General features: G+C 40.9%; 2 protein-coding genes across 2 annotated transcripts in view; both read right to left on the minus strand.

Annotated features, from left to right (window-relative positions):
- The window catches only part of CPA3 (carboxypeptidase A3), a 35,966-nt gene that overhangs the window by 22,790 nt on the left and 1,157 nt on the right, over positions 1 to 12,019 (minus strand). Inside the window, exons 3-5 of the mRNA XM_043991733.1 lie at positions 9,592 to 9,716; positions 1,048 to 1,150; positions 761 to 862 (exon numbers count right to left, since the gene is read on the minus strand). Of these exons, the coding sequence (XP_043847668.1) occupies positions 761 to 862; positions 1,048 to 1,150; positions 9,592 to 9,716 (330 nt within the window). The remainder of the gene's footprint in view (positions 1 to 760; positions 863 to 1,047; positions 1,151 to 9,591; positions 9,717 to 12,019) is intronic.
- On the minus strand, positions 7,817 to 8,285 carry LOC122746262 (60S ribosomal protein L28-like). Its single transcript, XM_043991732.1, has one exon. The coding sequence runs from the start codon at positions 8,283 to 8,285 to the stop codon at positions 7,875 to 7,877; it is 411 nt and encodes a 136-aa protein (XP_043847667.1). The 3' UTR covers positions 7,817 to 7,874.

A 12,019-nucleotide genomic window follows, 5' to 3' on the forward strand; every position in this document is an offset into this window, starting at 1 on the left:
ATAACTATTTTCCAAAATAAAAAAAATAGTGAGAAGAATGGCATTGGTTTACATTTTTTTTTGCCATTCTCTTTAGTTTGCTTAATTTGTCTGGATTAATAGAAGACAGCTGGATTATTCTAGCTGTTTCTCCATTCAGTCTGTTGTGATATGGTGTTTTGGTTGAAATATATAAAGAAAATATATCCTTACACAGATACATAGCTGGAAAAGGGAAGAGTTTCAATAGACAAATAATGTCTTTGAGGGGCAGCTAGGTGGTGCAGTGGATAGAGCACCGGCCCTGGATTCAGGAGGACCCGAGTTCAAACCTGGCCTCAGACATTTAACACTTACTAGCTGTGTGACCCTGGGCAAGTCACTTAACCCCAACTGACTCACCAAAAAAAAAAAGTCTTTGTGGTTTTTTTTGGGGGGGGCAGGGCAATGAGGGTTAAGTGACTTGCCCAGGATCACACAGCTAGTAAGTGTCAAGTGTCTGAGGCCAGGTTTGAACTCGGGTCCTCCTGAATCCAGAGTGGGTGCTCTATCCACTGCACGATCTAGCTGTCCCCATGTCTCTGTATTATTATGAGAATCATCTTGACCTCATGTTCTCTCTGAAATGGTCTTGGGCACCCACAGAGGTCTACAGATTACATTCTGAGAACCTTGGCTCTAACAACACAGTGCTGCCTCTCTTAATTGTTGCTTCTTCCGTCACCACCATCAACATCACCATCATCCCCTCCCCCATCTCCATCTTAGAATTTTTTTTTACCTTGAGAACATACATAGGATTATTTTCTCCAGTTTGCCCAATTTCAACACGAGTGATCAGCTCTGGTTTCTTTTCTGTCATTTGTTGAGTCCAAGCAGCAATCTAAAGAACAGAACCCATCTGAGGTGATTGAAGTACTTTGATGAAATTTAAAAATATATAAAAACCCATGTGCATCTGTGTCTGTGTGCATGCGTGCATGAACACATGCATGCATATGTGTGCATGTAGTGGTGTAGCTGAAGACTTTGGTGTTCCTCTGTACACACAGGAACTCTCTCCCATACCTTGCTCCAGTTGTTATATTTTGAATAGCTGTGTCTGCCAGGAAAATCATCTTTCACATCGAACTGTTTTTCAATCTCTTCTTGCAGATCATAAATCAGGACTCTATTTGACAGAGGGATGACAAAATACATACTTACTAGAGAAAGGAAAACAGTTATCTTTTATTTGCAGCAATTCTCCCTTCCTTTCCTTCTTACATCAGAATCTGCCTGTTCCTGCTCACTGATTACTATCTTCCCATTCTGTTCTTGAGCCCCTCCTAACTCTCTTCTACTCTCACCACCTACATAGATAATCATGACCCCCTCATGGGTCAGAGCCTACAGCTATTATCAGAAAAGTACTTCCAAGTTCTCAGGGGAAAAGTCTGAAGCCGGGTCAGAGTGCTCTGAATCATCCAGAGATGGTGCTTCTGAGTTAACAAATATAGCCTGGGACAGTACATTGGGGAGTCCTGCTGGTGTCACAGTGAGGGATAATAAGCTCACTGCTGGCTTTCCAGGAGTTGTTTGCTCAAGATATTCAGGCCTAGTGTTGACCTTTATAAACCCCTGGTCACATCCTGTAGGATAGTTTATAATGCCCTACCCAAGGACAATTACTTCTTCATCAGGTTTAAACCCCTTTACTCTATCATTATCCCCAACCACTTTAGATGTCACAGTTCTGCCAAATCTCAGCTCTTTTCCTGTCTTTAATTGTTCCACCAATGTCCTCTTTCACCAATTCCCATGGAAAACCTGTCCTCGGCCAATCTATTGCCAGATCTCTTGGACCAGCTGATGTGTCTTTGCATTTGCATTCTATTGCAGAGGCTTTGTGTTACAGTGGAAGGGGGGGCTGGATTTCACATTGGTTGACCCTACTTTAAATTCTGGCTCTACCATTTCTGCACCATGTTGGGTGAGTAACTTAGGTTCTCTGAGCCTCAGTTTTCTCACCTGTACAATGGAGCTGGATTGGATGACCTCCAAGGTCCCTATCAATTCTAAAGTCTATGATCCTATTAACTTGTGTAACTCCCCTGCCTACAAACTTTCACTGGCTTCTTTTTACTTCTAGGATTGAACACAAAATCCCCAGCCTCATCCAGAATCCAGCTCTAAAGTATTTTTCCAGGCTTGTTTAATGTTACTCTCCATCATTGACCTTATCTTCCAGCCAAACTGAATTATTTATTCTCCAAACTGCATATTCAGCATCCCGATTCTATGTGTTTATCTAAGTCACAAAGTGTAGGTATCAGGCCCCGCAAAATAGTCCTTCCTTCCAAAGTCCTTCTTTCCTATGTGGAGGTTCTTAATCTGGGCTCCTGGAATCCTTAAAATATCTTTGGATAGGTTTTAGCGGATCTGTAAGCTTGGATGGGAAAATGACATCTTTATTTCACTAGCCTTTAGCTGAAATGTAGAATTTTCTTCCATGATGATGGTGGGAAAGAAAAGCATTACAGTGAGAGTGGGTCCACAGGCTTCACCAAGCTGCCTTTGGCAACATAGTGCAAAAAGATTAAGAATCATCTGGACCATGGGATGGAGCCAAGATAGTGGGTTAGAGTTGTCCACCAGAATTCTCTCAACAGTCCCCTCCAAACAACTTTGAAATAATGCCTCAAGTCATATTTTGGAGTGGCAGAGCCAGCAAAAGGGCAGAGGGAAACATTTAAGAAACATTTAAGAAAACTTAGGAGGTCAGAAGGAGAAGTTTGGGGGTGGAAGCTTGTTTAGAGCCCACACATGGGGCAGCAGCAACAGTGACCATATCAGCAGCAGCTTCAGTAGCTCTCAGCCAAGAGACCATAAGGGGGTCAAATGGTCAGAAAAAGATTGAAGGGGACCCTTTGCTGGCACTGGTTGAAGCTGGAACTGATTGACAACTCTATTGATCATACAAAGTTCTGGTTTACATTTCCAGGGCAGAGAGGAATGTTAAGGATTGGTTGCAAGGAGGTGGGGAGCATGGCAACAGTTTTAAGGCAGAGAGTGTTAGTGCTTCTGGCAGCAGGGTAACAGGGACCTTCTTTAGTTAAAGACCAGAGCACAAACCAGGAGAGCAGTGACCACAACTCTCTCCACACCACATCACCTTGGAAGCACTGAAAATCTGCAGAACTCAGAACTACCTCTGAAAATAGCAGCATGAAAAACCCCAAAGCTTGGGACAGTGACTTCCAACCCCCAGGTGAGCAGAGCTCAACTTTAATATAAAAGTCAAGAAATAGACTGGAAAATGAGTAAACTACAAAGAAAGAATTTGACCATAAAAGCTATTATTGTGGCAGGGAAGATGAAGACATAAACTCAGAACAAGACAACAATTTGAAAACACATAAAAATAAGGCTTCAAAGAAGAATGCTAATTGGACCCAAGCTCAACAAGCATTCCTTGAGGACTTAAAGGAAGAGATAAGCATGGTAGAGGAAAAATTGGGAAAACAAATGAGAGTGGATAGTAATGGGGGTGTGTATGGAATCAAGAGGGCAGAGTGAAGATGGGGACTTGCCTTAGCTTTTTAAAATTCCCTTCCAAACAACTTTAAAATAATGTCTGGAAATGAATTCTGGAATGGCAGAGCCAACAAAAAGACAGGGTGAAACAATTTTCTAGACCAAGACAATTTGAGGTGAGTGTGGAGCACAGTCTAACACGGGCTGTGTCCCAGCAAACCACCGGCTGGTCTTGGGGGGTGACTGAATCTGCAGTAGTAGCTTCTGGAGCTCTCAGTCTAGGGACAGTAAGGGGGTTGGTCACACAACTAGTTATTAGGAGATTAGAAGAGTCCCTTATGGTGATTAAAATGGTTCAAGACATAATTTCTGAGTAATTTAACCATTTTATTAATAATTCCAGCATTTTAAGAAAAGGATGGCCATTTGGGTGTCTCTCTCTTAAACCAAAGACAATCATGGCAGTGGACTCATGTCTTATATGCTCATTGGAGGAGGGATATTCCCAAGGGTTAACAATTAATGAGAGAATGAACATTACACTGAGAGGCTGGACCTGAAATTTGATTATGTCATTTACTTCTAAGTTACCCCAGCCTTGGGCAATCTATTCAAAGAATTTATCCACACCCAAGCCTGATTGGAGTATGATGGCTTCCCTACCTCTGGATAGAGGAGAAGGTTAGTTCAACCTTCAGAGACAGAGGTCTTAAAATGAGAATAAAAGAAAAAGGGGGAAATCTGAATCTCCCCAAATCATTGGTTATTAAAAATAATTTCTCTCACCCTATATTGGTACTATGTACAGGACTCTCTTGTATTGCCCATGCATGATTCTGGGTCATAGTTCCAGGGATAGAAGTTGCATTAGCAGGAGCAGGAACCCAGGGCAGAAAAGAGTGGTTTGTGGGTGTTCACAGACCAGAACACAGGCCAAAAGAGCAGTGAACACACCTCTCCTTAGAGCATAGCACCCTGGAAGAACTAAAAACATACAGATTCTGCCCCCCTCCTCCAGCTCTGAAAATAGCTACACAAAAAAAATCCCCTGAAACTTGTTATAGTACATCCTTCACCCCAGGAATAGAGCCCAATTTTAACATAAAATCCAAAGTCAAGAAAAAAGGATGAAAAAAATGAGCAAATATAAAAAAAAGGAAAGAACTTGACCACAGAAAGTTACTATGGTGACAGGGAAGATCAAAGCACCAACTCAGAAGACAACAATGTCAAAAAAGCTACATCCAAGGCCTCAAAAAATAATATGAATTGGTTTCAGGCCTCAAAAGAATTCCAGGAAAAGCTCAAAAAGGATTTTAAAAATAAAATAATAGAGGTAGAGGAAAAATTGGGAAAAGAAATGAGAGTGATATGAGAAAATCATGAAAGAGTCAATATCTTGGTAAAGGAGGCACAAAAAATAATGATGAAAATAACAATAAAAAAAGAGAAGAGGCGAAATAGTAAAAGAGGAACAAAAATCCACTGAAGATAAAAACTCCTTAAAAAGCCGGATTGACTAAATGGAAAAAGACATGCAAAAATTTCCCATCCAAAAGAACTCTTTAAGAAGTAGAATTGGCCAAATAGAAAAGGAAATACAACAGCTCCCTGTAGAAAATAATTATAATTCCTTCAAAAATAAACTTGGGGGGGCGGCTCGGTGGCGCAGTGAATAAAGCACCAGCCCTGGATTCAGGAGTACCTGGGTTCAAATCTGGCCTCAGACAGTTGACACTTACTAGCTGTGTGACCCTGGGCAAGTCACTTAACCCCCATTGCCCCACCAAAAATTAAAAAAACAAACAAAACAAAAACCCTTGGGCAAGTGGAAGCTAATGACTCCATGAGACATCAAGAAACAATAAAACAAAGTCAGAAGAATGAAAGAAATAGAATAAAGTGTTTAATATCTCATTGGAAAAAAAAACTAAACTGGAAAATAGATCAAAGAGAGATTGTTGAAGAATTATTGGACCACTGGGAAGCCATAGTCAAAGAAAGAACCTGGATATAATATTTTGAGAAATCATAAAGGAAAACTGCCCCAATATCTTAGATGTAGAGGGTAAAATAGAAATATAAAAAATCCACCAGTCACCTCCTAAAAAGAGATCCCAAAATGAAAAGTCCCAGGAATATTATAGCAAATTCCAGAGCTTCCAGGTTAAAGAGAAAATATTTCAACCAGCCAGAAAGAAATAATTCAAATATTGCAGAGCCATAGTCCAGATCACACAAGATTTAGTGACTTCCATGCTAAAGGAGTGGAGGGCTTGGCATATGATATTCCAGAAGGCAAAGAAGCCGGTCCATCTATAGCATTGTCATTCTCCTTGCCATCTCTCCTGTAGCTCTGAGGAGATTCCTGAACAGGGTCATGGCACCATAGGTTTGTGTGAAACTGTGAGGGACTTCAAAGGTCATGTATGCATTTCAACCCTTTCATTTTGCAGATAAGAGAAAGGAGCCTAAGGAAATTGAGACTTAAATTCACAGAAGTAATGCGCTTCAGTACAGTGTTTAGGAATCATCATAGTGTCTAACATTTGTATAGCACTTACTATGTATCAGGTACTTGCTAAGACTGCAAATGTTATCTCATTTCATCTTCACAACAACCCTGGAGGTAGGTACTATTATTATCCCCATTTTATAGATGAGTAAACTGAGGCAGACAGCAGTTGTGACTTGCTCAGGGTCACACAGTGTTTGAGGTCAGATTTGAACTCAGGTTCTCCTGACTGCAGGTCTGGGGTTCTATCCATGGTGCCACCTTGCTACCCATGAATCATGCATATATTTGGGGAAAAAAACAAAAACACTGAATTTACCTCTCTGTCATAAGGTCATTGGATATTAATATTTTTATGATCTGTTGGCTCTTACTGTGATAGGTAGGTGTACATAGGAAGCTAGGTAGCATTGTGGATGGAGAGGTGGACCTGGAGTTAGAAAAGACTGAGTTCAATTCTGCTTCTGACACTTACTGGCTTGTGACCCTGGGCAAGTCATTTGGCCTCAGTTTCCTAATCTGCAAAATAAGGATAATAAATAGCTACTCCACAGGGCTGTTGTGAGGATCAGTTGAGATACTTTAATGTCAGCTGCTATTTACCTTTCCCACATAGGCTTATCGGTCAATTCAATGAACATTTATTAAGCACCTACTGAGTACAAGGTCCCATGTTAGGAGATGAATCTCCTTAAAACTCTTAATAAGGTTTCACTGAATTGTCCTCTTTTTGTTTTATTCCTATTAAGGATAATTATTTTCTCATTACCTTTCATTAATGAATCCCTAATCTATTTACTAATTTTAACTAATGCTCCAAGGGAAGAGAGGTTAAGTGGACATTCAGAAACCCAAAGGAAGCAAGAAAAGGAACATTAAGCTTTTACTTCTAAACTCAGTTTTCTGGCCCTTTCTCATAGGGGTGGATGCCCACTTTCTGTCTCTGGTTTTTAACGAGGAGGGGGGTGAATTTTGTGTGTGCCTACTTATTTGTGTTTTCTGGTCCTTGTTTTTAACTTTGTAAAAATGTCATTATGGGAAGTACACATTCAATTTTAAAAAGAGAAAGCTCTCTTTCGTTGTAATTTAATTTTCAGGAAATGGAAAAAGAGAACAGGATAAGCAAGCACATGCTTTGTAACTAAATCGTGCATTTGCCCTGACTAATGAGGGATGTCCAATTAAATAACTGTCAAATATAACCCTAAATATGCTTCCAGAGAGCCAGGTGCCCAGGTCCACCTAGATGTTTCTGTTCTCATTTAGGCACCAAATCCTAAGTGACATCTACTTACTAGAGTGTTTAATATGCAAATATAATTACATACAGTAAGGCACGGAGGGACAAGATTTCAGGATCATCCTTCAAAGCAAAAGCTATCATTTTGCACGTTTACATTTCAGAAGGAAGAAAAAACAGGATTATGAATTCAGAGGTATAAGATAACCTCAGAGACAGGTCAGTCCAACTCTCTCCTGGCTAAGATGAAGAAACTGAGATCCAGGGAAGTTGTCCATTGTTTATGGTCGAATAGTCAGCACGCGTCAGAATTGGGATTTGAATCCAGTTCCTCTGCCTCCAAAGCCAACTTTTCTTCCACTGCTTCATCTCCCCCCCCCCCAGGACAATGAGGGTTAAGTGACTTGCCCAGGGTCACACAGCTAGTAAGTGTCAAGTGTCTGAGGCCGGATTTGAACTTAGGTCTTCTTGAATTCAGGGCTGGTGCTTTATTCACTGTGCCACCTAACTGCCCCAACTTTATCAGATTGCTTCATCTTAAAAAAAGCAGCACCTAATTTTGACCATTTTTTTTTTGACAGGTCAAGCAGTTTGACTTTATTAGCTAAAGGCAGGTCTGGCCCCCTAAATGCTCTTGGGTGGGTGGGTTCGCTTCTTCTTCACCACCACTGGCTTCTGGCTCCGCAGGATGGCACTGGCCCGGCGAAGGGCGGCCATGCAGAGATCTTTCCGGTATTTGTTCTTGCGGATGATGTGCCGGACACTGTTGAGCGTGACCCGGGCACTTTTGTTGATGGTGGTCCTCACATAGGAAGTGGCAGGCTTCCTCTGACCTGCCCGGCGCTTCAGCACCACCACGATGCCCTTGTCCGCGGCCGGCTCGATGCCCACCGTCTTCCGTTGGATCAGCCCGTTGTAGCGGAAGGAGTTTCGGGCCTTGAGGTTGTTGGGCTCGGTGCTGTCCGTCTGCTTGTTGCGCTTGATGGGGAAGCTGGAGCAGTTCTGGAGGACCATCCACTGCAGATGGGCTGACATGGCGGTGGCGGGGGCGACCTTGGGCGGCGGGGGCTGCTCTCGCAGCGACTCCCGGAGATGGAAAAAGGCAATTTTGATCATTTTTAAAGAAAACTTGCTGCAAGGCATCTCATTAGTTGAGCTGTTATTTTTTACAACTCCTGGAGCTTATTGGGTGGATATCCACCCAACATTTGTAGGACTTTATAAAATTATATATATATATAATTAACCCTCATATATACAATAATATATAATATAATATATACACATTATAAAAATATAACATTATACCATTATATATAATATTATATTATATATACATTTGTTATTAGAAAGGATTACCCAATGTTGATAATAAACTATCAATGTAGTAAAAAAGTAGTGTCATTAAAATGATAACATAATTTTGAAAGGAAAAAGAAGTGATCTGAATTTAAAAACCAGAAACAGGAACAGTGTACATGCTGACCATAACTACACAGGAGGGAAAATGTACAGACAAATAATGAGGTGAATGGAGAGACAGAGAACAAAAAGAAACAGATTAATAGTTGTTACAGGGCATATTATATGTAGAGATTTATATTTAAATATAATTATGTGTTTAATTTTGTTCCTTAAATTTGAATGCATAATAAATTTGTTTTCTAACAAGTTAAGAAGGTGGCATAAACTAGACCTTTTATCCATATTTCACTGGAGTATATATTTAGAGCAGGAAAGGACCTTAGAAATCATTTAGTGCAATCCCTTTATTTTGCAGATGAGGAAATTGACACCCAATGAGGTTATGCCATTGCCAGGGTAACACAGACAGCAACTAGAGGAGCCATGACTTGAACCCAGGTCTTGCCATTCTAAGTTGAGTACCCTTTCTTTTTCTCTACCATGCCATATGAAAATCATCTGGATAACTTTACAATGTGCCTTACACAATCCTTTCTGAAGAGACAATGTGGTGTATTTGATTCATGAACGGGAAGAGATCCCCATTCATTCTGTCTCTAGTTTTGCTTTCATTGGTCCATATACGATTAGCAATCTTGAATCCTCCTTGCACCAACAGTCAACTCTTGATTTATAGCATTCAAATGTAAATTGTTATTGTTAAGATTATTATCAACACAGTTAATTTGACTGTCTTATTAGAAGATGAGAGCTGTCACTTATGAACCAAGAGAAAACAGTGTGATGTTAGTTTGGCAGTTATCATCAAGTTTTGGCCTAATGAAAAAGATTTCTGTTAGAATGACTAATTAGTCCATGTCTGCTCTCATGCAATTTTGGAATATCTAATAAATCTGAGAAGTTAAGTAAAACTTACTCATGTTGCATTTCATTTTTCTCCAGAGTAGACTGGATTTGTTGGAACTGATCTTTCCCAATGTGGAAGTCCACGTCCATTTTGGGTATGATATCATGAGCAGAACTAGGATGCCAGAAGTCAAGCTGTAGAAAAAAAATCCACTCTGTGATAACGTACTTTTGGGGGGGGGCTGGGCAATGAAGGTTAAGTGACTTTCCCAGGGTCATACACCTAGCAAGTGTCAAGTGTCTGAGGTCAGACTTGAACTCAGGTCCTCCTGAATCCAGGGCTGGGGCCCCATCCACTGTGCCACCTAGCTGCCCCCTGATGATGTACTTTTAAAGAACGGAAGTATTAACACCTGGGGAAGAAGCACTTCATCATGACCACTTGAGGGCCTTTGAGTCAACATGTAGAGGAAAAGGGAACGTGTTGACTTTAGCCACTTTTAGATCAATGTGGATGGATTATTGCTTGCTTGGCAATTGATAGGAATTATGAAAATAGATGAAACATGTGACTTGTCTTTTTCTGTTCTGTGAAACTTCCGGGTGAGGAGCCATTTGGATTTCGAAACAGGTTTGTATTCCCTACCTCTTGGGGTTTCTGTGATATTCCAATGAGATGATGTATGGAGGGAGTTTTGAGGGTTTTAAATTTCTCTGTAAATTGGGGATAGACCTGTAATTTTGCTGATGTGGAAACTTTCTCCATCCACTGGAGATGAGTAGGGGTTCTATAATTTATAATCTTCAGGGAATGTATATATGCTGAAAGGGTGACTGAGTTGTCTATTGTCACCCAGCTAGTATAAGGCAGAGGCAGGGCTTGAACTTAGGTCTTTCTGACTCCAAAGCTGATCCCCAATTTATTACCCTATGCTGCTATTCTTTTATATAAGTGTCACTTATCATCTATACTATTTTTCTATAGGATGTTAAGGAGACTGGAGGCCATGCTACATGAAATTTGGTCAAAGGTATTGACATGGAAGAAATGAAAAATAAAGACACAATAGCTGTGACCACTTTAAGGAAGATGGGTGGGCCAGCCATGTCTTCATTCCTCTCCAGGCTACATTCCTGACTCTCTGGGACTTTCTCTACAATGTCCCTGCCTACTGGGTAACTTCATCTCCCCACACTCCCTTTTTAGCTTCCTTTAATGTATTGTTTTCTTTTTTTTTTCTTGTTTCTTTTTTTTTTTGTGGGGCAATGAGGGTTAAGTGACTTGCCCAGGTTCACACAGCTAGTAAGTGTCAAGTGTCTGAGGCTGGATTTGAACTCAGGTCTTCCTGAATCCAGGGTCAGTGCTTTATCCACTGTGCCACCTCACTCCCCCTAATGTATAGTTTCCCCCCATTAGAATGTAAACTCCTTGAGGTCAGGGACTGTCTTTCTGCTTATATTTGTGTTCCTAGTGTCTGAAATATAGAATACACTTCATGAGTGCTTTATTGACTTGATTTTACTTGATCCTGGGCAAGTCACACTGTTTGCCTCAGTTTCCCTATTTATAAAATGGGGATAATAATAGAACCCACACCCCTGGCTTGTTTGAGGATAAAATGAGACAATATTTCAACAACTGCTTTGCAAATTTTAAAGTGCTATATAAATGTTGTTGTCATTGTTGTCATGCCAACCTTGGATGGAAGGAGGTGTGGGAGCAGGTGTTGCTAGCTTACAGGATGTGATTTCAGAAAGTCTCTGAAAAGCGGACCTATTGCCTGTAATTGTCATTCCACAACCGACGCTCATAAAATATAGATTTTACCGTGTCGCCCTCAGAGCAAAAATTCTTTAATGGATCCTTATTTTCTCTTATAATACAGAATCCTTAGTCCCCCATAATCTAGCATCCACCTACCTTTCCAGTTTTATTGAGCCCCTTCACATATTCTTCAATCTAGTCGAACTGGTTCATTAGCCATTCTCTGTGGGGCGATTCTATCTTCTCCCTCCCAGAATCTGCCCAGGTGGTCCTCCCTGAGCCGAATGCATCCTTTTCTAACTTCCCTCTGTTATTCTGTATGCCTTCCTTCGGAGCGTGACTCAGGTGCTACCTCTTCTCGCAAAGATTTTTCCTTATCTCCCCCAGGTACTAACACTTTTTCTCATCTGAAATTATTTTGTACATAGTTGGTATTGATTTAGTCAGCATTGTGCAATGGGAAGAGCAGTGACTCATAGAATCTGAGTTAAAACCTCTATTCTGCTCCTTGTTGTCTGTGTGACGCTGGGCAAGTCACTTACTTCCTCTTGACTTCAAGCTTCCTCACCAGGAAAGTGAAAGGACTTACATGACCTCTATCCACAATCCCTTTCAGTTCTCTAGCTATGATTCTATGTTGTATTTCTTCCAGGAGACTGCTAGCTTCCTTAGGGCCCAGAGAGGACTGACTCTTTTGGCTGTCACAGCACCCTGCATACTGAAAGGCTTAATA

The sequence above is a fragment of the Dromiciops gliroides genome, chromosome 3 (genome assembly GCF_019393635.1).
Source record: "Dromiciops gliroides isolate mDroGli1 chromosome 3, mDroGli1.pri, whole genome shotgun sequence".
Classification (NCBI taxonomy): Eukaryota; Metazoa; Chordata; class Mammalia; order Microbiotheria; family Microbiotheriidae; genus Dromiciops; species Dromiciops gliroides.

Coding starts and splice junctions, on each gene's coding strand:
- LOC122746262 (XM_043991732.1), bottom strand. CDS start 8,285: ATGTCAGCCCATCTGCAGTGGATGGTCCTCCAGAACTGCTCCAGCTTC.